A 24,957-nucleotide genomic window follows, 5' to 3' on the forward strand; every position below is an offset into this window, starting at 1 on the left:
ATCGGCAGTAGATAGGGACAGTTTTAGAAAATCGATTTAGCATCTCAAGAAAAATACCATCTTTACATGTATCTCTCTACTGAAACCGGAAATAGTAAAACAATTTCACTCTTCCGGTTTCAATATTGATCTCCATAGAGCTCGCTCGGGGCTATGTGGATAGCGTGCGCGTCTTTGGCGCGGGAGACCCCGGTTCGATTCCCGGCGGGAGCTCATGTGGTTGGGATTGTACCTTAAGCTGTAGGTCCACGTCTCATATAGCCTCGCTGCTGAACGGGACGCTAAACTGAAATCAAACTAAAAACCAATCCATAGCTCTATACAGCAAAATCGGTAAGTTATATCAAGAAGCTTTTTTAATAATAATAATAATAATAATAATAATAATAATAATAATAATAATAATAATAATAATAATAATAATAATAATGTTCTCCCACTATTTTCTTCTGTCGCACCAGGCGAATATCACCAGGAGGATGTACTCCCAACATATGCTCTGCCAGACTTTCACATTTCCTTGCCTTTGTTATTAATGTTTCCGTATAAAATGGCCTTTCAGCTCCATCTTATATTTCGTTTTCTCAAGTAAATATTAATTAATACATTTAAATTTATTCGTCAGTTAATGTGTGTAACACAGCAGCATTTTGCTATTTCTCGAAACTAGTAGTCTTGTAATATTTTTCGACAATCTATCAAATATCATGAAGTTAGAAATACTTGAATAATAGTGAAATTAATTTCTAAATACTATTGCTGACACCTTCAGTTTGCCGGGCCGAAACTACTTCTATAAAGTGAACACTGCCCTCACTTCAAAGCAACATAGATTTTCTGAAACTTTCGTACGTCGTTAGCTCCAATATGCTTCTACAGGTAATTATTCGCGGAGATGTTTACATAGAATCAATGAAATCTTTATGATCCATGAAGAGAGAGAAAACAAACTTTGTTCCTATCTGCTGTCAGTGTGCATTCCATCTGTTTCTTTGTTTGCGGGGACAACCCCATGTTCACGCATGTGACCTAGCGGGGGGCAGAGAATGAAAGAAATCTACCTGGTTAGCTTCCTATCTGCTGTTCTGCGCTGTTGGAAAATGCAGCCAATATCTTAAACAGCTTTTAAATGGAAGAAAATTAATTTTTAATTAGCGCACTCTAATAGGGTAACCTAGCAAGAAAAAGTAAAAGTGAACATGCAGTATATTAATACTAACAAACATTTGGACGAATTTCGAATTGTATAAAATAAATAGTTTCCATAATATTTTGGAAAGAAATATGCCATGTTACTATATAGGGAAATCTCGAATTATTCCGAGTGTTGGACACAGCCTTAAAACCGAAATTTACTACACATGCCTTTTTCTCAGTTCAAAATGTTCATCGTCAGGAATTCTGTCGAAGGATTTGAAGCTTAAAATATATAAAACTACGATCATGCCTGTTGTGCTGTATGGTTGCCAAACATGGCCGCTTATTTTAGGGAAGAACGTGCATTGAAAGTATTTAAGAACAAAGATCCTGAGACGAATATTCGGACCCAAGAGAAACGATTATGGTGAATGGCGGAGACTTCATAATGAGGAACTACATAATTTCTACCGTTTACCAAACACTGTTAGAGTCATCAAGTCTAGGAGGCTCATGTGGTCAGAGTGGAAGGAAGTAAGAAGTCATGTAGCCAAAATGAAAGTCAAAGTGATGACCCGCTTAAAAATAGTAGTAACTTACTGTCAGCAGATGAGTAGAACATTGGCATTGAAAAACTAATGTCTCGTTTGATAAGCCCAGTTCGATTTCCAGGAAGGAGAGGGTGGGGGGCATTCAGTCGAAAAGTTGTAACGTGAGTGTTGTTTTTTCCCCTGGGTTTTCCTCATTCACACCAGGAAAATGCCGGATGATACCTAATACACAGGTTCGAGGCCGCTTTCTTCCTTTTCCCGTAGTGCGTTCGCCGAGAAACGTCATCCTTCATACATGACAGGCTTAGGCCATAGATGCTGACAGTGCCGAGAAATATGTATAAATAAATAAACAGTCGTTTGATAAGTACCTCAGTAACACTAGTGATTATATAGATAAGTAGTTTTAGGTTTAATATTGTTGTAAACAAAGTTTTGTTTTGATATATTTTGTTTTTGTAGATATATATATATACCGGGTGATTCAATAAGAACGTACCAGGCCTACATCGCAGCTAATACTGCACGTAGAGCCTTCAAACAAAAAATTGCATTACCAAATCGTATGTGTAGAATGCAATAAAAATTGTAGCGAGACCAGTGGCGTCTTGCAAATACCTCCAACGGGGTGCAGCTTCAAAATTTGCAATTGAAAGTAGTATAACTGTTGGAATCGTTCGAAAGGACATTAAATGTCATTCAACTTTCAGAGGACAAACTTTGTCATATCCTTTCCCATTTAGCCGCTAGAGGCGTTGTTGCAGACTTGTATCTGACTACCCGTAGCAGGCCTTTATCTCAGCTAATAATGCACATAGAGCCGTCAAACAAACAATTGAACTACCAAATCGTGTGTGTAGAATGCAATAAAAATAGTAGCGACACCAGTGGCGTATCGTGAACATCCCCAACGGGGGTCATCTGCAAAATTTGACATGCAAACAGGGGTTGGTTGTGCCTCCATTGAAAGAAGCGCAGAATGGGCGAAACGTCGAGAGGAAACATCTTGGCATATGTCTTCCTCGTTGGCAGCAACACGGTCGCATTACTAGTTGAAAGTCAGATGGTGCCAGGGTGTTTGCTCTCGACGTTTCTCCCATTGTGCGCTTGTTTCAATGGAAGCACAACCAACCCCTGTTTCCATGTCAAATTTTGCAGATGACCCTCGTTGGAGATATTCACAATACGCCACTGATCTCGCTACTATTTTTATTGCATTCTACACATACGATTTGGTAATGCAATTTTTTGTTTGAAGGCTCTACGTGCAGTTTTAGCTGCGATATAGGCCTGGTACGTTCTTATTGAATCACCCGGTATATATATATATATATCGTTCTTTACTTTCTGGATGTACCTCGTATATGATGAGAAAAAAAGAGGGAATAGCCGCCTTACTTTCGACTGACTAGCACAGTCTGTTTTAACTTACTACTGAAGGCTTTGTACTAAAAATAAAATGTGCCGTATAAAGCCGTGATTTATAGATATTCTGGATAACAAAAGAAACATTTTTAAATTCAAAAATTTTTCGACACATCTGAGACATCGGTTGGGAGAGGTTGTCTGAGTACCAAGCACATTAGTTCAAAATTTTTTTTTATTCATAAGTTGATGTTCTTACTTACAACGAAGTACAATAAGGAAATAAATATGCGTACCTCAGCGTATACGAGTTTTTGTTTTATTATTTTAATTTTTATTTATTTATTTATTTTTGAGTCGATAATTTTAATATGCTATTGACTATTTCTCCTAAACGAGCAAAGTTTGAGTGTTGAGGTCCTGACAATTTACGTGTTGATCTCATAATTCCTTCGTTCACTCTATCATTCACATCCCCGTCATACAATATTATCATGATGATCATTATAGGTATTCTGCCATTCTTGGCAGGTCACTTGCTGCAACTGAGAAGATTCCATGCTCCACTGTTTTTCCGTAACCTCTTAGTCTTCACGTACGATTTTCCAGTTTTGATATTGTCCATTAATTGTAGTCTCCTTCGTCCCCCCCCCCTCCCTCTCTTTCCTGCCACCATACCCTCTAGCACGTCCCCCATGATATATTTCCTTCTTAGGCAATGTAAACCACTTCCTCTTCATAATGATATCTAAATTTGTTCTTTTCTCTCCCACCAATTCTAACACACTCCCATTTATTTTCTGCTCGCCCCAGCTAATTCTCTCCATTCTTCTCCACACCCACATTTCGAAAGCTTCCAGTCGTTCCTTATCATTTTTGCGTAATGTCCATGTTTCTGCTCCACACAAAGCATTTTATGAGTCTTTTTCTCAACTCTTTATTCAAGGTCCTACAAAATAGTATTTTTCTTTATCCTTAAGGCTTGTTTCACCATTCCTATCCCTGCTTTTATTTCACGTTCACACTACATATCATCACTAATAATACTACCCAGGTGTCGAACCTCGTTCTATTTTATCTTCTCCTACTTCTATATTTGTGACGGACCCCTTCGTTCCAATCACCATGGCTTTTGTCTTTGTAACATTTATTTTTATTCCGTATTCTTCACAGCCCTTCGTCAAGTTTTCTAACATCTTATTGATTTTCTCTTGAGATTGCTCTACAAGAGCCATATCATCTGCAAACCGTATATACCTAATGATTTTATCTCCTACTGCAATGCCGTCTTCATCATGTAGGCTCTTTTTCACTATCTCTTGTAGCTAAATACTAAATAATATAGGCGAGAGAGCATCCCTGTCGAACTCCCCTTGCAATTGCAGTTTCCTCTGTCATCTCCTCCCCTATTCTAACACTTACTTGTTGGTTCATATATAAGTTTGTTATGAGTCTTCGATCTTTCCATTCCAACCCAATCTTCTTTAGAACTTTCAACAATTCACACAGTCAAAAGCAATATTATACTATCACACTATTAACAGTTACTATTTAGTTTAACTTTCAAAACATGAAAAAATTGTTAAAGCTTTTTTAACTATTAGAAAATCATTGTATTGTTTTCGGAGTTAATTGAAGTACTAATATATACGACAACATTGTATTTTGAAGAAAAGAAGGTTGTTATATAATATACATTAGTGCCTTTAACTCAAATTGCCTTTAATATTTGGTAGTAGTGAGTAATGAGTGTCACCATAATTTACGGAGTGTTTAGAAAAGTTGAAGGGTTTCCAGGGGATGAAGAAATCACAAGGTAAATATGTAAATTGTTAGTAGCTCAACAAATAACTCAAAATGTACTCGTTTAGAAGAAATGATCAGAAACACATTGAAAGTATTGACCCATAAATTTAAAAAAAAAAAAAAAAAAAAAAAAAAGCTAACCAACGTGTCTTTATTATTTTACACAACAGCGTATTATACAAAAATGAAAATATTTTAACGTAACAGTTTTTAGTTCATTACTGAAGAATGTTGTTTTATTTTCTTTTGCAGGAGGATATAATCTCAGTTTGGAATAAGACTGCCTCAGATCAAGCCACCACAGCGCGAATTCGTGACACACTGCGAAGAGTTTTAAACTTACCTCCAAACACCATTATGGAATATAAAACGCACACTGACAGTCTCAAGTAAGCAACTTTCAATATATTATATTTTAATTAAAACCTTGAAGTCAATGTATATATCAGGCTTCGTAAATTAGAAAATTAGTACCTTTTAGTTTTAGTGTTAATCAATTCATTTTCAGTGACGCATAGATAAAATATCGTAGCAAAACTTATCATTTAGTTTTTTGTGTCGGATGAGGTGAATAATCAAATCTTAATAGTTTGGTAACAAATTGCGTATTTCTATCTGAAATAATATGTATCAGAAAATGCCATGGTCCTTAACATTTTCAATCCTAAATTCAAAAGAACTCGCGGTATCTTATTGATGCAAGCGGTCTCATTCGATGACATTATAGCAGTTCTACCCAGAAGTAGTACTAAATGTTCTATTCGTCTTAAAATAGAATACTTAAAGATTTATTTGCTATGTATTTCGAATGCTTACCTTTCGAAATGCATAGCAAATAAATCTGTAAGCATTCTATTTTAAGACAAATAGAACATTTAGTACTACTTCTGGGTAGAACTGCTATAATGGTTACCTTTATTAACACATTTTTAGAAATTCACTAAGCAAACAAGAAGCTCGAATTATTGTAGGCTTTTATAAACTAGGAGCGAGTGGAAGGTCAAATAGATGATAAAACTTAATATCTCACGAACGTATCAAGTTAGAAAGATGAAACTTGGTACTTGTCATTAAAAATAAGTAGACCTTTGTTCCAGTGTTTTTGAGAATTCCTGTTTTATGGAGAGTAGGGGACATTTTCTATGATTTCTTTCTTTACGTTGTTTCTGTTCGCATCACGGGAAAACGGTTGAGCAGTTTGAAATGAATTTTGAAAAATAATTAGTACTAGGGATGGCCAGTTCCGGAATTTTTACTTTCCGGAATCCGGAAAGTAAAATCGGAAAAATTCGGGAATTTAAAAAATTTCGAAATTTTCTAAATTCCGGATTTTTTCCGAAATCTGGGATTTTTGCGAATTCCGGAAAGTGAAATTTCGGATTCCGGAAAATTTTGACCATCCTAGTTAGTACCTACCTTGAGCTGTTTTCTTTTATTATGTTAATTTGATTAAAGGGCGCATCCTAATAGAAGTAGAGGGAATTCAAAGTATCAGCCTAAAATAGGCCCGTTAAGTTAGGAAGATGAAATTCCGTATATAAACTCCTCCCTTTTTGAAAATCCCAATTTTAAAGGAAGAATTTCTATTTTCTATAACTTCTCTCTTCATATTTAAATCGACGTTGCTTCTTGTTTGTGATTGCGTCACGGAGAAACAGTTAAACAGTTTGAAACGAGTTCTTGAACATGCTTACTACCTACGTCAAGCTGGGAATTTATCATGTAACTTTCCTTAAAAGGTGTATTCTAAGAAAGAAAGAAAGGTTCAAAATTCATGCCAAAAATAGAATATATATTTTTATTATTACACTTAAATTGCTATACGCATCGTAAGAAGAAGAAGAGGCTCAATTATTTTCCATAAATCTAATTCTCTCCGTGTTCAAGGAGCGGAAATTTCAGCCAGTCTGAAAAAAGAAACAAACGAATGCGAGTATATTTTCTTTGTTGTTGTAGTACATACTCGCGTATTAATACAAACAAATAGTAAAATAATGCCTTTGTCCATGTGTCAGTTAATTACAAATCGGAAACGCTTCACTTAAAAAGGGAAATTATTGAAGATATATTTCTAACATCTCAACACTAACCGCAGTCATATCGCGGAACGCCCGAATTCTTAACTATCTGGTGGAGTATAAGACGTGTAATTCAATTATTATGTGCTGCAAAGACCCTTTAATTGTAAAATCTATTGTGGGGAACCAAATTGCTACCTGGAAATGAGAATTAAAAAAAAATCCATTTCTAATATTTCAGTTTTTGCAGAAACAAAAAACTTTTTACTGAAAAAATTAATAAAGCATTTTTTTTATGTCTGGCTCCTGTACTTAAGTACTATCCAAGTATTTTAAGGAAAACTAAATGGATTTTCATTCAGGGCTGAAGGATTTCAATTATCAGTGTAATAGGGGATTTTATTCCTATTCTGTATTACCCATATATAGAATTTATCACATCTCTACTTCCTTCTTTATAGAATCGAGTTTTAGGCGAGCTGCACCATCCTTTTTTTCTAGAAATCGAAATATAAGCCTTTGTCGCTGATGCAAAATGTATCCTATAAAATGCGGATGGGACTTCACAGATTCCCTTCTGTGTTGTTGTTTAAAGTCAATGTCTCACCATTATGCGCCGAAGTTAAGGAAATGGCGATGAAATGAATTATAATCATAGCACGATGAAAGTGCCAGAAAAAGGCTAAACCTCGAGAAATCTCATGCACATGTTGTTTGTCCGCTACACAACCCACTAGGAAACATGAATCAAACAATCTGAATCATTCTGTGTATAGAATAGAGACTATGCTTAAAATACGGGTGTTAAATTTGTTGATTACAAAGAAGTTCTGTCGTACATATCCCGATGAGAGTTTTTTTTTTTTTCCTTACAGAAAGGCATTCCGTTTATTATGCATGATATACCGTTTTACTATTATCAACTTTATTCTGAAAGGCATTTGTTAATCGTATTAAGAACTGGATAATTTGCAAAGAGAGTAATACGCGGCACGGTGACTCGGTGGTAGAGCGTTTTCGTCTGGTCCTTGGAATCCCGGATTCGATCCCCGGCGAAGTAAGTTTGTGAACGATAAGATTGTGTCCGTGGCTTTTCTCGGTGCACTCGCGGGCGGCGCGGTGGCTCAGTGGTAGAGCGTTCACCTCCAGTGCTTGCGGTCCCTGGTTCGATGCCAGCTCGGGCCGTGTGGACTTTGTGGTGGACAAACACCGTGCTCGTGGGTTTTCTCGGGATTCTCCCGTTTCCTTCATTTCTTCGATCATTATTCCTTTGCCTAAACTGTACATCTTTCTTAGCCTAAATTAACGTCCTTAATAATCGTGGGACGTTAAACTCAAAATATTTCATTTCATTTGCAAAGAGAAAATTTCACGAATTTTTTTCATCAGAAAAACCAGAGACTCGATTTCTGATACCAAATTCAGTGTGCCTGAATGCATAGTTGGCTTTTATTTATTTATTTATGTATTTATTTATTTATTTTTTAATTGACACGTATGTTAAGACTGAAATATAATGTATGAAAACTGCATGCTAAATATAATGATGGAATTACTTTTAAACTAAAATTTAAATTAGTATTTTATTATTATTATGAATGTAAGCTTTGGCAGCAACTTGACATTGTTAATTTTTGCATCAAGTTGAAAAGTAGCCGTAGCCGGGCGCATGAAAGTGTAATTCAGCTCACTTAAAGGTGAGTAAACGTGGTGGGGAGCAACCTTACTATGGTTTTATATATATAGGGTGTTAATGAACTATACTGACAAACTGTAAGAGGTGATTCCTCACACCAAAAGTTCATCTGGACCTATGGCGAAAAGTGCATGGTTTCAGAACTAGGGCTGTCCAAAATCGCGAAAAAGCTAAATTTCAACAGGCCCTATTTTGAATTCCAGAAACTGTAGATGGTGGCCCTTATCAGCGTAAAGGAAGCCACGATATACACAGTCCAAAAGTGCATATTTCAACAATTTTCAACAAGTATACAAGGTATTCCCTACAGGGTGTAATTCTCAGATATGCTCTCAGTAGAATTTTCAGATATAGTCTGATTTCAAGGAGGATCCAAAGTAGACAGGAGGTAAGCTTTGACAACAACGGACATCCAATGCTTCGGAGAGGAGTCGAAAGTGTTAGGAAATGGCAGCTCCAGGTTTTTTTTTTTTTTTTTTTTTTTTTTTTTTTTTTTTTTTTTTTTCGTTCAAAATAACGTGTGATGCGATATATTTCGTCATAGTATATTTCACAGTTTCTTGACTTACAAGCGTGAAAGAAAACATCGCAGCATGCGTTTTCTCGAGTACGAGAGACCGTACTACTTACGATCCTTAACACTTCCGACATCGCGCCAAAGGATACCGTGTTCACTGCTATCAAAGTTTATCATTTGGGCCATTCCATGTCAAATCACCTAATTTTAAAATATGACCGCTTCAACGTCTCAGATTCTCTTCAAAAATATTTCATACATAAATACGAATGAAATTATGCTAAATTATTTTTTTCCGCTTTTTGGATGAGAAATGGGCCGGGGAGAAAATTTTGAAAAATGTGAATTTTGCTTCAATTTCACTTTCCGGCACTCAGCGTCATGGAACTAAAATTACTATAACTTCCTAATTTTTGAAGTTATTGGGCTCATCCAGGTGTCAAATGAAAGCTTAATTTTTGCTCTTTCAGATGATCTTAAGTAACGTCGCAAAAAGTTATACTGTCAAACATTAATGGGCATACAAAGAAAATTTTAGGGCTTTTTTACAAATTGTGCCGTTGCTCAAAAGTTACAACCATGAAACTTTTGAAACTTTTTTGTACATTTGTCTTAACACGTACATGGTATGGTTAAAAAATAAAGAAGGTATTTTTTGTATTTTTGTAATCATTATTTTTTATGTACGAAAATATACAGTTTTAAGTTTAGTTACAAATTGTGTCCTTCCTCATAAGTTACAACAATGACACTCTTGAAGCTTCCTTTTATAGAATCATTTTATCACATACATGATATGGTTAAGAAATAAGATGATCCTATTTAAAAAGTTTCAAGTTTCATAGCTGTAACTTACGAGCAATGACACAATTTGTAACAAAACTTAAAACTGTATATTTCCGTACATAAAAAAATAATAATTACAAAAATACAAAAAAAAAACACCCTCTTTATTTTCTAACCATACCATGTACATGTTAAGATGAATGTACAAAAAGAAAAGTTCCAAAAGTTTCATAGTTGTAACTTTTGAGCAATAGCACAACTTGTAAAAAGCCCTAAAATTTTCTTGGTATGCCCATTAATGTTTAACAGTGCAACCTTTTGCAAGGTTTCTTAAGATCTTCTGAAAGAACAAAAATTAAGCTTTCATTTGACGTCTGGGCGAGCCCAATAACTTCAAAAATGAGGAAGTTACGGTAATGTAGTTCCATGATGCTGAGTGCGAAAAAGTGAAATTGAAACAAAACTCATATTTTTCGAAAAATTCTCCCCGGCCCATTTCTCATCCCAAAAATTAGAAAAAATAATTTAGCATAATTTCCTTGGTATTTAGGTATGAAATAATTTTGAAGAGAATCTGAGACATTGAAGCAGAGTGCTCTAGGTGATTTGACATGGAATGACCCATTTGCCTAGTTTGGAACAATCATAAAATCAGAGCATATCTCAAAATTCGGTTGATGGCATGTCTGGGAATTTCACCCTACAGGGCATACTCTGTACACCAATTGAACATTAATGAAATATGCGTTTTTGGATTGCGTATGCGTGACTTCCTTTAAGCTGATAAAGACCACTATCCACAGTCTCTCGAATTCGAAATAGGGTCTCTTGAAATTTTGCTTTTTCGCGATTTTGGACAGCCCTAGTTCTGAAACTATGCACTTTTCCCCACAGGTGCATATGAACTTTTTCTCTTATTTTAATGTAAGGAATCACCTCTTGTAGTGTATGTTATGACTTTTAGGCTAAAGAAAATGAGTGGTTAATGAAGGTGAATATTTTGTGCTCTCTCACCAAAGATAGATGCACAAGCCACTAGACCAGAGGAAAGAGTGGCTCTCCAGCTACTCCGAATCCCATTTCAAGTCATGGTTTGGGGCGTACATAATGATAAGTCGCTGAAACACAAAAACTCAAGACTGAGACTTGAAACACAATAATCCGTTTGTATAACATGATAATGGAAGGAATAACTAACTCCTCTGTACGTGTGTCGAGGGCACGGTGGCTCAGTGGTAGAGTGTTTATCCCTCGTGCGTGGGATTCCTGATTTGATCCCCGGGCCGAGTAAGTCTGTGGTGGACAACATCGTGTACGTGGATTTTCTCGCGGTACTTTATGTTGCCTCCCGCATTATCATTTGACCAATTCTTCCATCAGCATTCACTTGTTTTAATCATCGCCTCCCTTAGCCTAAACGGCATAATCGTGGGACGTCAAACTGAAAGATTTTTCGTTTCTACGTGAGAATTGAATGATACACAATTGTGTTTATACAACACGCATGTTATGAAGAATGGAACCTACTATTAAACTGGGCTCCGGCTCACTAACGGTGCTTCAATCCGGTGCAGAGACCCTGATGCAAGACCAGCCGTCACAATATAGGTCGTTCCTCACCATGGTATCTCGCCTCCAAGAGCTGAATTAAAGAACTACAATCACACAAAAATGCACGGCTGAACTGGAATGGGAACCTGCTCTCCGACTCTTCATGAGCGGACTAGATAACGTTGTTGTTAACGCATCGGCATGATAAGCCAGATACCAAGGCTCAATTTCCGGTTCAGTCATTCATTCTTTGTGTATCCGCTTATCTAAATTTAATTAAAAGACAATTAGAAGATTGAAGATAACTGTGCACATTCTTAATATAGGAATATCAACTTAACATATAACAGTAATCGTTTGTTGTAAATTGTTTATTAAATATATATGAAGTATTATCAAGAAATAGAAAGTATTTTATGTATTTTCTATCCATTTTGCGGAGAAAGCCCTATTAGAGTAAAATCAATGCACTGGATGAAACGCAGAACACATATCGTGTAATTAATTTAATTTCAGTCCATACATATCCACTTCAGTTAACTTTCTATGTTCATATTTCCGAATACGATCTTCTTAAACCTCCTGATCCAATTGATCTAGACCCTATACAGCTATGACTCCATGTATCCCAATAAATTAGAAACAAATTCTGTGTCTGACACTCAATCTTTAAGCCCAAGTGCGTGAGGATTCTTTTCCAAGCCAAGTACATGCAGTTGTGGTACCGAGATACTTTTGAATTCCACTTCGTGCTCAAGCTCTAAATGCGCGGTCTTTCTGTGTAAGTAGCCCCGAGTTCAGTACGCAATCATTTATATAATTGTATATTATTTATAGAACAACACTTTTTCCGAAAGATATTCTTGTGTTGTAAATAAAATGTTGTGAACATCTTACGTGAATTCTTTCTTGCAAGTTTACATTGTTTTAACATTTAAAATGTCAAAGAACTTGACAAACACTTGTTAAAAAATGGTTAGTGTTCCCTCAAAGGGAAAAGAAACCAACGTTTCTCAGTTTCCGATCAGCAACCTGTCAGTGATGGCGGGATACTCCTAACATAGTCTCGCGCAAGAAAATCGTACGAGGGAGTATCAAGAAGTTTTAAAAAGAGCTATTAAAAAGAAAGTATTTTATTCATCTTCGTTTTACACAATTATCATCTTCTAAATAATCTTAATAATTATTCCTTCCCCAGGACCACAGTGATTCCAGCGTTCCTGTCTCTTCTGGAACACGTGGGAGCCACGGTGGCTCAAGTGCTAGACCACTTACTGACTTCTGTGAGATGCCTGGTTCGTTTCCCGGACCAATAAGTTTGTGGTGAACAATATCGTGTCCGTGGGGTACTCCCGTTTCCTTTCACTTTCCACCAATTCTTCCGTCATTATTCTCTTGCTCCACTTATCCAGGGTGTCTATCGGTCATGAAAGTCATAAAACAGTCAAGAAATTTAGCTTTTAGGTCACGAATTTTTATCTTGAGAAATATGGTATAGACTGGAAAATTTTGTTCTGTAAAACGTCAAAATTCAGCACCAAAACCGTCCATTTTCGGCTTTAGACTCTGCCAAATCGCAAGTAAAGCACGTTTCTATCGCATGCATGAAAATTTGGCCCAATTCGCAAACAAATTCGCTCTTCAAAATGTTACTAAATTTGATGGTTTGGGAAAGAAAAGGTCACGAAAAAGTCACGAAATTTCATTTTGGAATTTGAGTAGACACCCTGTTATCGTCTCCCTTAGCCTAAAGGGCATAATCGTGGGACGTTAAACTGAGATTTCATTCTATTTATTTTGGAACATATCCTCGAAGTCTTCTGCAAACGTGTCAAGCATTCGCAGTATGTTAAAACGGCAACTCTTCAACTGAATGTTCATATTCGGAAATATATCAAACTCCGCGGTAGCAGATCTGGCGAGGAGCAACAGCTTAAGGACGATGGACGATGCAGTGTTCCGTATGGCACTACGGACGTTGGCTTCAGTATTGTGGATTGTTCTTCGACTATTCGCATCCACAAGTTGTCGAATTATTTCAATACTTTCTGCAATTGAGTCCGTTCAAGGTCGTCCTGACCCGATGTTGCCTTCCAACGAAGTTCATCCACTCATGATGCGTGCGTGCCAATGTAAACACCTTGCACTATTCATTACACCACTGAAGTTTGTTGAATAATGTTTAACGTAGACTCTCATGTTAGCTCTTCGTTCCACCTGTGAAATCGTAGACATTTTAACGTACGTGATCAGAATAGCTCCAGTTGTAGAACTCCGATACGTATAGGGTGATCCTAACACGCTTACGTATGAAGATCGTTACTCCCTGCAGCCTTGTGCTGCCATCTGTTGGCGAGTTACAGAACTAGTATCGAGATTTTTTTGATAGCAGCTCGTAATATGAACTTCCAATAATAAAATTAGAGAGCTTCATTAGTGAAAACTTGCCTACCCAAAAGTTGTAACATGTCTTCCATAAAATGAACACGTCCGGTGTCGAGTAAGAAATACTCACATAAAATAATTAATATAAAGCATCTGAGTGACATTGAAATATATGTTATAAAATAATAATTATGGACGACACTTTTATATATATGAAGTCACTAATAATTCGGTTTTAATGGTTTTTCCAAATGAAACACTCAATCTTGAATCAATTTCACTGTGCAACTTTAATAGTCATTTAAATGAGAAGAAATTCTATTAAACATCAACTTACATTTAATTTGATGAGTCTTGATATTTGAACTGTGAATCATAGTCCTCCACAAAGCACGAAACCATCAGAATATTAACCATCAGAATGAAGAATTAGAACACCAAAAAATTTCTTTTTTTCACTTATAACAACAGTTGCTTGTAATATTTCTTCTTTAAATGGCTTGTATATGGCTTGTAAATATAATAATGTTTGCTTACCAGAAAATCCATGGTAATGGGTGATACATTGATTTGACAAATGCTTCTCACAGAAAAATTCCACTTCACTTGCAATAAGGAGGTGTTCCTTGACCTTCATAATAGAACAAAGTTTCTATTTTGTCGAATTTTAAGCTTTAAAATTGTGATTTTCGAAACACCAGTTTTCTTATTATAACACAGAAAATAACAGTTACTAGATGTAACCATTTTAACAAAACCAACTTTAGCACCGTTTCGAGATACGGAAGGACCATCCTGTCTCCCTCAACGTTCAAAGACCTATGCCCTTGCGCCTAAGTGTCTCCGTAAAACGTATGTTTAATAGTTAAAACCCCACTACAAACTCATGGCGCTAGTAGTATTTTTCTTTTTTTAACACAGAAAAACTAATTTCTTTAGACATGTTACAAAGTGAACGCAGTAGCAGCACTTACTTGGTTTTATTTCAGTGTGCCTTATATTAAATCAAATTATGAAAAATAATAATATTAAAATCAGCACAGAAATACCTGGAGAGAAAATGCAGTACAATCACCTCTGATAAAAAAGTTTTTTTTTTTCATTAAGTATTTTAAAATGAGAAATGTAATCGTGAGGCATAAGTTTTTGACTCGTAGACTCTAGTGTTTGTTTTTTTTTCTGTTTTTTATCTGTTCTTATAATTTTTAGGCACACTGCAACCTTTTCCTCACGACATACTGTAATCAAAGGGTTTTTATCTGGTCTAAGGACTGACCACGCATCGTCTTTACCACTTTCAAATCAAACTCCGTATGGAACATAACAGTCGCAGCCAGACCCAATATACGATGACAAGCGATGGCTTTTTTTAGGGTGAGTATAGTAAATCCTGTGGGTTCCATTACATTGGATTAGAGGTGAAGGTTTTTTAACATTCCCGTAGAAAGCACTAACCAACTACTAAAAGCCTGTGAACAACCGTCCTTATGCATCAGATGACATATTTGAATTGTATGTTTCACATTTTGAATGTGTTTTCGTTCAGTTGATCTAACGCTTGCTGATTTCGCCAATATGTTTGCATCTTTCTCAACTTTTCCAAGGGATTTAATAAGTGGAACACAGTTGAAGATTCCAACAAAGAAGCCGCTCTGATGGGATAAGAAAACTTTTTTCTACGAAACTTCTCCCAAGAGCTCCTACTTCTTCCGTCTTCTGTTTTATGAATTTGTGAAGACTCTTTCTTTAAAACATATTTACAATTTACCTGGGTTTGAAAGGAATTTCCTGCCTTAAATATCCAGTTGAAAGTACACGGTTTCCACATGAAACCTCCTGATTACAAATATTAATTGAATGGAAACTATTAATGCCAGAGAATAACGGTTTGCGGCATCGTGGGGAGCCACTCAAACAGGTTTTTATATATATGGGCCCCGTTAGTAGCTCTCATAATATCGAGGCGATATTCAATCTCCCGCAATGTGTTTTGTAGCATGTCCAGTGTGATCTAGTTGATGGCTTCTACAATTTTGTGACAAAGAGCTGGAATATCACGTACAGATGTGGCGTAGAATCTTGGCCATAGCTCCATAGGAAGAAATCCATAGGAGTTATGTCAGGAGATCATGGTGGCCAAGAAGTGGGTCCATCGCTATGGAGACGTTCGGTCTAAAGCCCTACGAACATCTAAACATTAGTACGATGAGGCACCATCCTGTTGGAATATCACGTTTGGTTGCAAAGGGAGTAGCTGTGGAAAAGCAAAGTGTTCAAGCATGTACAGTTAAAGGGGACCAGTTATTGTGTGCTCCATGAAGAAAAATGATCCGATAATTCTGTCGCGTCCCAAAGCACACCACACATTCACTTTCTCGCTATCTCTGACATATTCACGAACAACGCATGGAAACCCCTGACGATTCACCTTGCCTGATGTGTGGAAGGTGGAGCATCACTGAAAATCACCCTCCCCAAGTAATCAAGATGGTCCTCGATCCGTTCCAGAATCTCCATTACAAACCTGGTTCGTTTTGGTAGGTCATCGGGCTATAACGCCTTTACGATTTGCACCTTATATACATACAAACGCAGTCTTTTATGGAGCACCTTATGGTTCAACTCGCGTGATGCTCTGTGAACTGACTTTGTTGGACTTCTAGTGAAGGCCTCCCTGCCCTTATCCACAGTTTCCTCAGACGTTCGTGCTTTGCCCGAACTAGGCTGTCGGTTAACACTCCCCGTGGGTAAAAGCTTCTCAAATCATGTTTTAATGGTCTTTACGTCAGGTGGGTTCCGTTGGTACTTTCGTCTGAAATTCCTTTGCACGGTAATTGGTGACTTGGTCTCAGCCAATTACACAACACACTGCGCTCTCTCTTGTACTGTTGTCATGTTTGTTCATAAATACCTGCAACAAATAACAACAATTAACAATCAACAACAGAAACGGTTTGAGTTGCTCTACAAGATGCTGCAAACCGTTATTTCTCTGGCACTAATAGTTTCCATGCAGAGGTTTCATGTGGACACGCTGTATTGTTAGGACTTTAAATATTGTAATGTTGGTACGTTCTTCCACTCTTCCCACGGGAACTCCGTAACGGAAGGGAACTTTTGAATTCCGTTTTCACAATAGATAGCCAGGGCAATTATTTCAGCCGAGTTCGTCAATGGAATCAATCTGTTAAAATCGTAACGATTAACGGCGACTTACCTCTGTCCGTTAGTGTATACGATGACATTTGAACAATCAACGAGGTGTTGTTTTCCGTTGATTCACGTTCATTAGTCATTCAGGAGACAGAAATCCTTTTAAAAGTGACGTGAAACAAGGTTTGAGTTACTAATGAAGAGACCAGTGAGTATTGAAATGATATAATAATAAGTGTGAACTGGATACTTAAGGTAAGAAATTAATTTCATTATTCAACATGGATCCTATAGGATCTTAAGTTTGATTTGTTTTCTGTGTCTCACTTAAATGCATGAGGGTCTATTCAATTACAAGAAATGATCATTGAATAGTCCAAAATGGTTTTTGCTTTGTAATCGAGAGATTCCGCATTTAAATCTTGTAGTTCTCCATCCTTTTTTAATATATTTTTTTTCTAGGTATTTATTTTTCTCATTAGTAATGTTGTTTTTAAAGTCCAGACACACTAAGCTTTTATCCATCGTAAGTATCCTTACTGGAAAATGCATTTTCTTAAATTTTAACACAAACGCTAACATGAAACGTATGGAGAGGAAGGCAAGTATAGTATCAGTGCGGTGCCACTAAACAAATATATAATTAACATGTACAGGGTGTCTATCGGTCACGAAAGTCACGAAATCAGAAAACGGTCATGAAAGTCATGAAAAAGTCGTGGTTTTGGGGTCACGTTTTTTTTTTTTTTTTTTTTTTTTTTTTTTTTTTTTTTTTTTTTTTTTATTTGTAGAAATATAAGTGCAGAAAGGAAAATTTTGTTCTATAAAACGTCAAAATTCATTACCAAAAATGTGTATGGTCGCCTTTAGACGCTACGAAATCACAAGCAAAGCACGCTTCCATCGCATGCATGAATATTCGGCGTAATTTCCACTCAAATTCGCTCTTGAGAATGTTGCTAAATTGTGTGATTTCGTAAAGAAAAGATCACGAAATTTCAATTTGGAATTTTAGTAGACACCCTGATGTAGAGGATAGTCTTAAGAAATTACATTAGCAAGACAAACGTCAAAAACTGACATGTGCTTGGCAGACGGACAATAACTTACACAAAAAAGAGAAAGAAAAATGGCATAGCACTGCCGTCATGTGTTGTATTTTTTCAGGAGCTGTTCTTCAGGATGGGACAATTATGTAATAAAGATTTTATAACCTCTCCTCTTTTATACGAGTCATTGTACATCAAATCAACACAATTTTTAAGTAAATTCTACCTTATCGTGCCAGATTTTGATGAAATTTTATAGTTCTTGGTACCAGTGGAAAAATGATAAACCATAATATTTCAGGCTGATATATATAAATTAGTCTCCAAATTACAGGTTCTCGAAGTTCCTAGAATTTACCAAAAATTGCGTAAACGATATTTATTCCATTGGTATTTGCGGGTGACGTGACGTAGGATATTCGTAATTTTAAAGCTTGTGAATAGAGCTTTCAGGTATAACACTATAGAACTATTATTATTATTTCTAAAAGAATCAAAATTTTGAATTTGATTTTCTCAAATAGCCACACTTCGAAAATTTTCAACAGATTATAAGAGAATATTCAGACTGTTACGAATGTATGCCCAGAGTTTTATTTTGGGATCAATATGAGATTATTTGTTACAAGAGTTCCCACTCCCAAACTTAGAGTAGAAAATCACGTAGCTTTTTGTATTGTATTGTATCACGTATTGTAGCTTTTTGTTGCAAAGTGGATGGATATAATTGCAATGCCCCATGTGCTTGTTTACATACGTCCAACATGTGCTCTTATTTACAAACAACAATCACGTGTACCTTACTATGGAGTCCTACAGCTCCTGACGACGTAGACGACAGCGTCACATGACGACGAGGAAACAGCAACAGCAACTCCTCCTATATGACTGAGAGTATTCCATGGACAGCCAATCAGTTTCGACTGTTCAAATCCCCTTTCTTGGCTTGCAGTGGAGCTAAGGGTTCCGTTTCCTCCTGGCTTGGAGTGGAGAAGCAAGAGATTCCTAATACAACGCGGCCTAGCTTGCAGTGGAACTTTGTCGGGAACTCTAACCCCTCTCTGCTTGCAGTAAAGCGGCGAGGTCCTGCACACACTCACGTAGTTCACTATCGAGGAATTCTTCCTGAGACCATCAAGTCGAAGGGACACCTATTCTTACCGTATACTAGAGAGTTTACATTAGTGTAATATTTCTGTGAAATACTGTTTATAGAGGATGTGGTAATAAAAACCGTTAGTGGGAAAACGATTTGTTCTTCCTATGCTTTACCTACTCACACGCAGTATTTTATAATATATATTTCTGTTCTTCCAGAAGTTGCAACAAATATGCAAGTGCTTGACAAACACTATGGATTACCTGACTGTGAAGCATTGCACATATTTTGATTCTGGGAGCAGAACTCAACCTGATGATTCATGCAGAAGCGTGCGCAGACATGTTCAGACATGCATCAAGCTGTTTGCGCTGAGGTACTGGAGTCAGTTGTCTAGCAAAGGTGGATGATACTCGATGTGCCTGTCATGATATTGATGTTTATGTGTGAATGAGTACAGGATGCCTTATGTTGTGATTAGTGCAAGGCTTTGAAAAACTTGTGTCCTGTTCATCTTTGGAATTTCTGAGGAATTAGTGTTCATGTGAACAGCACAAAAGGACGGAAATGCGTGCGTTCAAGGTGTAAGGTTTCCGCTCGTTTCAATCACAGTCCTATCCTAATTGTTTCAGTCCACTTAATAACATGAATCACAGCTACTAAACAAAGGAACTGCGAAATGTATCACAGTAAACATGTTCATTTTCACCGAAAATGACGAAGATAGCCAAAACTAGCTACTGTGATCTGGAATCCATCGCAACAGCAATACAGTCACCAATTGGAAAAAAGTCCAATCTAAATTTATCAAATAGTTGGCGTACAAGAGAACTGAAATTTACTCATCTTACGAAAACTATTTTACATTAATAGAGAACTTCGGTATTCCTACACTTGAACAAAGGCGAAATGTGATAAATCTGATTTTTCTCCATAGAATAATATAAAATATTTTTGTCCATAGAATAATATAAAATGAGTTTAAATGTATGGCTCTGATATCGACACTACATTTTCATGTCGTGATACTTAAAACTCGTGTTGACAACTCTCGCCTGTTGTGTTACTAAAAGCAAGGATTAACATATTATTGAAGTACCAATCTGGACAATATGCTCTTCTTATAACAAAATATATATCAAACAGAAAGAAATTGACGCCTGTAATATGAACTATAATATGTTTAAGAAAATTATTCTAAATGTAATTTATAATACACCAACCCCATAATTGGGCTTATGGCTGTTGTATTGTTCACAAATAAATAAATAAATGACTACGGTAGAATACAGTTTCCGATACTTAGAAAAAAAGGAGGAGGTTGGTCAGTGCTCAGTGAGTGTACTGTTACAGGGTCAGAGTCGGATAAGGAAACTGAGTTTACTTCACTAGTACAGGCTATGCATATCCTTTAATTGTCTTCAGCATTTGGGCGAGTGTTCTGCAAAAGCAAGAAGTAGTACATAAGGAGTAGTCTATAGAGAAAAGCAAGAGAGCACAAGCAGCTTCAAAAAGTAACCTGCTTAACAATGACAATGCGACACTTTGTAAGAGTGACAATGAGACACTTCACAATTCCGTTTTGCGTGTTCTTAAGACTAAGTAATACAAATTCAAGTAGCATGAAAACGAAAATTGTGATTTTAACATGCTTGTCTGAATGCACAGATGATAACCAGTGAGTTCAGTGTCTCAAACTATATGATTCTTCAAGCAAAGAAGTTACTGCAAACCAAAGGCATCTTGGGTACTCAGAGCAGAAATCTGGGAAGTGTTTGCCACAGATCAATCTACCGAAGCTATTAGGCCACTTTATGAGAGTGATGCAGTAAGCAAAGTCATGTCAGAAATAAAAGGATCGTGTATCTATGAAAGTGTATACTTTAATGGAAGCATACATCCTGTTTAAACAAACTGCCCTAATATGGTTGTTGCTTCTCCAAAGTTTGAGAATTGAGTTCTAAAAATATATCATTAAAGATCAGAATGGTACATATACTCTATGAGTATATATCATTCACCAGAACCTGAATCTTATGATTGAAAATTGAAAATCCGGTTCTATAACAAATTTGACAAACTAAGACCATATAAACATTGTCTTGCAAAGTTGTTTTCAATCCAGCGTCAATGAACTGTCACATGTAAAGCTGTATATTATGCCGTGTAATTAGGAAATAGAGGCCCCATCCTTGAGCAGGCGTTTCACGATAATGTAACTTAACCGACAGTGAATTTCTGTGGACACATGTAACGTAGAAAGGTGATAGAAATTACAACATCTGAGTTCGTTGACTTCTTTTGTAATAAGCTGTCTGTCTTCATTGCGAAACTACAAATTGCATTTATGAAGAAACTTTGAAAAATAATTGCTTGTGGTTTATTGTGATTTTGCAGAGAACTACGCATTTGTAGCATAGGATGAGACGCAAAGCTATCACTGAACTAGTGAAAAAGCCACCAGTCATCCATGTGTAGTGTACTGTAAAGGGGAACAAAAATAGAACATGTCAGTTACGTTATAATGTCAGACTGTATCGAACACAACACTATGGCTGTGTACATTTCCAACAGAAACTTACTGTGTTCTTCAGGGACCAGTTTAGACCGAAAATTATTTGCTACTTCTTTGATGAATCTGGTGCTCAGTACAAGAATAGGAACAAATTCTTTTTAAAATTAAACTTATGTCTATATAAAGTTTATTTCGACATAGAAGCTGAATAGCATTTTTCTGCAACGTCTCATGCACGTTGGTGGCACAGTCAAGAGGCTTATTAGCCGGAAAGAATCTGCAGCATGCGTATTATAATGTAATTCTTACACCCCGTTAGCGTTTCGCCTGGGCAGCGGCAAATGTTACTAGAATTCATTTTACAGTCGTCAGTTAAGAAGAGTTCACCGTGACAGCAACATTCCTACAAGATTGCTTCAGCAAAGCACAAACAGTTCGTGAGACACAGAAATTTCACGCGTTCATTCCTGCAGTCTCAGATAATCCCAAACTTTTTGTCAGGGTATTTTTGTGTTCCCAGAGTTCATTGGAACAGATACTCACCAAATTGGACGACATCTGGCAATGGGAGACATATATAGATACTCCTACATAACTGCAATTTATAACAACACATGTGGCTGGCATATGTTCTGGGGAAAGACAAAGTGAAAATGACATTTCCCTATCCAGCTGGTCCATCTCAATCTTTTCGATTTTCTGGGAAGCCAGATATTCTGTCGATTCGTGCAGTGGGTGTACTGTATAAGGCGAACTCTGTGACACTAAGAAACCAGGCGACTGTATACATCACCTGACAAATATATGGTCACAACCCAAGAAACTTTTCAAGTTCACTCCAAACTAAATTCAAAGCCAGAGAAGAGTTAAGTTCCAGATATGGAATGTTTCTCTTTTAACACTGGTATGTTATTAATTTGATTTTAACTCATACTTATTTCTGTTGTATGAACTTTTTTTCCTTTTTTTTTATTTTTGAAAATTTTTAAACATTGATTTTCGAGAAAGTCAAATTCAATATTTTGATAGTTTCAAGTATATATGTACAGTATTACTATTACTTTGAAAAAGTCTCCTATTCCCTCCACATACCATATCAACGATTCCCCTATCACACATTCTGCTAGTCATAACGATCTTGGTGTCATCTTTGATTCAAAACTCACCTTCTCTGACCACATCTTCTCAATACTAAAGAATTCAATGCGCATGTTGGGACTTCTTTATCGATTCACCGAACTACGCACTGTTTCTTCATTAGCAACTTTTTATAAGACTTTAATAGCGCCCAAGATTGAATACTGCTCTCCCATATGGGCCATGGCAGCACCTACACATCTCTCCAGACTTGATTCTGTTCTCAATTTCTTTATTGCTATAGTCCGTTTTCGTGTTCCTGCACTTCGAATATTATCTAAGAAGGAGCTCTTGCGACATCTTAATATTCAGACTCCTGAAGTACGCAGAATTATCTCTGACCTGAAATATCTACATAAAATAGTTAATGGAACCTTAAGATCGGAAATATTACTTCAGGAACTATCCTTACGTGTCCCTTCCCGCATCACTCGGAATACCCACCTATTCCATCTTGCCCGTCCTAGGTTGGCTGTTATACAGAGGTCTCTTTTTTATAGAATACCAAACAGTTATAATCAAGTAACAACTGATGTGGACATTTTTTCGAACTACCCAGTGTTTGAAAGAGCAATTAAACGAGCTTTGACGGAATAGTTTGACTTTTACACTTTTTTTTTCTATGTTGTTGTTATTGTTGTCTTGTTTTTTTTTTCTTTCTTTTGTTAGCATGTCCCTGTGTAAAATGGCAAAGTTATGCTGTATCTGGGAAATTGTTCAATAAATAAATAAATAAATAAATATTATGTATCATGTAAAAGTTCTTTTCATAAGTTTTAAAATGACACATGAACCAATGTCTTTCAGCCGCAAATACCATTCGAACAAATTTTCAGAACTTTGGAATTCTGTAATCTCAAAACTGGTTCACAAATACATCTATCTATGACATATAACCTTGTGAACACAGTAACTTCCGTAACTGAGATTGGATTTCAGTGACAGTTGCTGATACATTGAATGCCTTAATATCGCGGTCCAGTTCGACGATGGGTGTCGTGGGTGCAAGGGGAGCTAACACCTTCTTCCATATAGACGTGGCAATGACCATGGAGCTAGAAAGACGAACAAACGCCACTCGCAAACTTTTGCACAACTGAACACAAACGAAAGCGTACCTAATTCCTGAACCATGCGTAGTTTTTTAGATCTAGCATGAAATATATCTAAACATTTAAATTTTTCCGGACTACGACAATCGTCACGCACGTGCTTTCTTCGCGCTTTTACCATGTCCTCACTTTTTTCTCCATGTAATATGAGACCGGTTTTTTTTTTTTTTTTTTTTTTTTTTTTTTTTTTTTTTTTTTTTTTTTTTTTTTTTTAATAGTTTACTCAAACACAATTACTTTGTGGCCTAAGCAGCAATTTTCAGCACTTTGCCGTCCTGAGATTATACGCCGCAAAAATGCCATCAAAATTATGAACTCAACTTTCAAACCCCTATAAATCTACAGCACCAGTAGTATCAGGTGTGAATATTTCTGCAGACTCTTTACATGCAATGGTATTCAGGTCACTATCCCCCGCCCCCACTTTATGTCTCCAACATACAGCCAGCCCCTTTAAAAATGAAATTTTCCGTACTTTTCCTGGTGATTTCATGTATTGGTTTGCAACCCTGCATATTTATTTAGAAGCAAGAGTATATGAAGGGTAAGGGGAAAAAACAAGGAATGTCCATGTGTGTGCTTTATTGGGTACTTTGTCCTATCTGTAGGTGACTGTTGGTACTATTTGACTGTATATGTAAGCATCCGTAGATGTAAAAATATCCATGTATAAAGGGGCAAAAGATTTGACTAATCCTATTCTCTTTTACGCGGCTTTCAATATTAAAACGCCGTTTTCTCGAAAATACAGTTTTGTGACATTCCTTCTTTTTTCCCCTTACCCTTCATATATTCTCCATGTACCTCAGTCTCTCCTGTAAACATTCGTTTTCGTTTCCTGTTGGTCTGCTTCGTACGTCTTGACCAACTGTAGTTTACGTACATGCTTGCAAATGCATAAAATGGCACTCCACCGACAACCAAGATGGCCGCCATTCAGGAACACCTGTACATACGACAGCATGAATAATGCTATTGACCTTGTCATACATAAGGTTCACCACACTCCAATTTTCTATAATTTTCGGAGATGGTCGAGCAACCTGCTCTGGACCACTTCTTATGGATTGACCCATCACT

The 24,957-nt window shown here is 36.6% G+C and overlaps 1 protein-coding gene across 4 annotated transcripts in view; it reads left to right on the forward strand.

Moving 5' to 3' along the window:
• Nucleotides 1-24,957, forward strand: part of LOC145684479 (uncharacterized) — a 100,206-nt gene that overhangs the window by 62,485 nt on the left and 12,764 nt on the right. For 3 of the 4 annotated variants that reach the window (XR_014131307.1, XR_014131309.1, XR_014131308.1), the window contains 2 exons: nt 5,112-5,248; nt 15,022-15,186. Coding sequence is in view for 1 of the 4 variants with exons in the window: in XM_081756919.1 (XP_081613045.1) it covers nt 5,112-5,248 (137 nt within the window). In the remaining 3 variants the exon portion in view is untranslated. The remainder of the gene's footprint in view (nt 1-5,111; nt 5,249-15,021; nt 15,187-24,957) is intronic. The other variant, XM_081756919.1, reaches the window with a different exon arrangement.

The sequence above is a fragment of the Thermobia domestica genome, chromosome 4 (genome assembly GCF_964235325.1).
Source record: "Thermobia domestica chromosome 4, izTheDome1.hap1.1, whole genome shotgun sequence".
Taxonomy (NCBI): Eukaryota; Metazoa; Arthropoda; class Insecta; order Zygentoma; family Lepismatidae; genus Thermobia; species Thermobia domestica.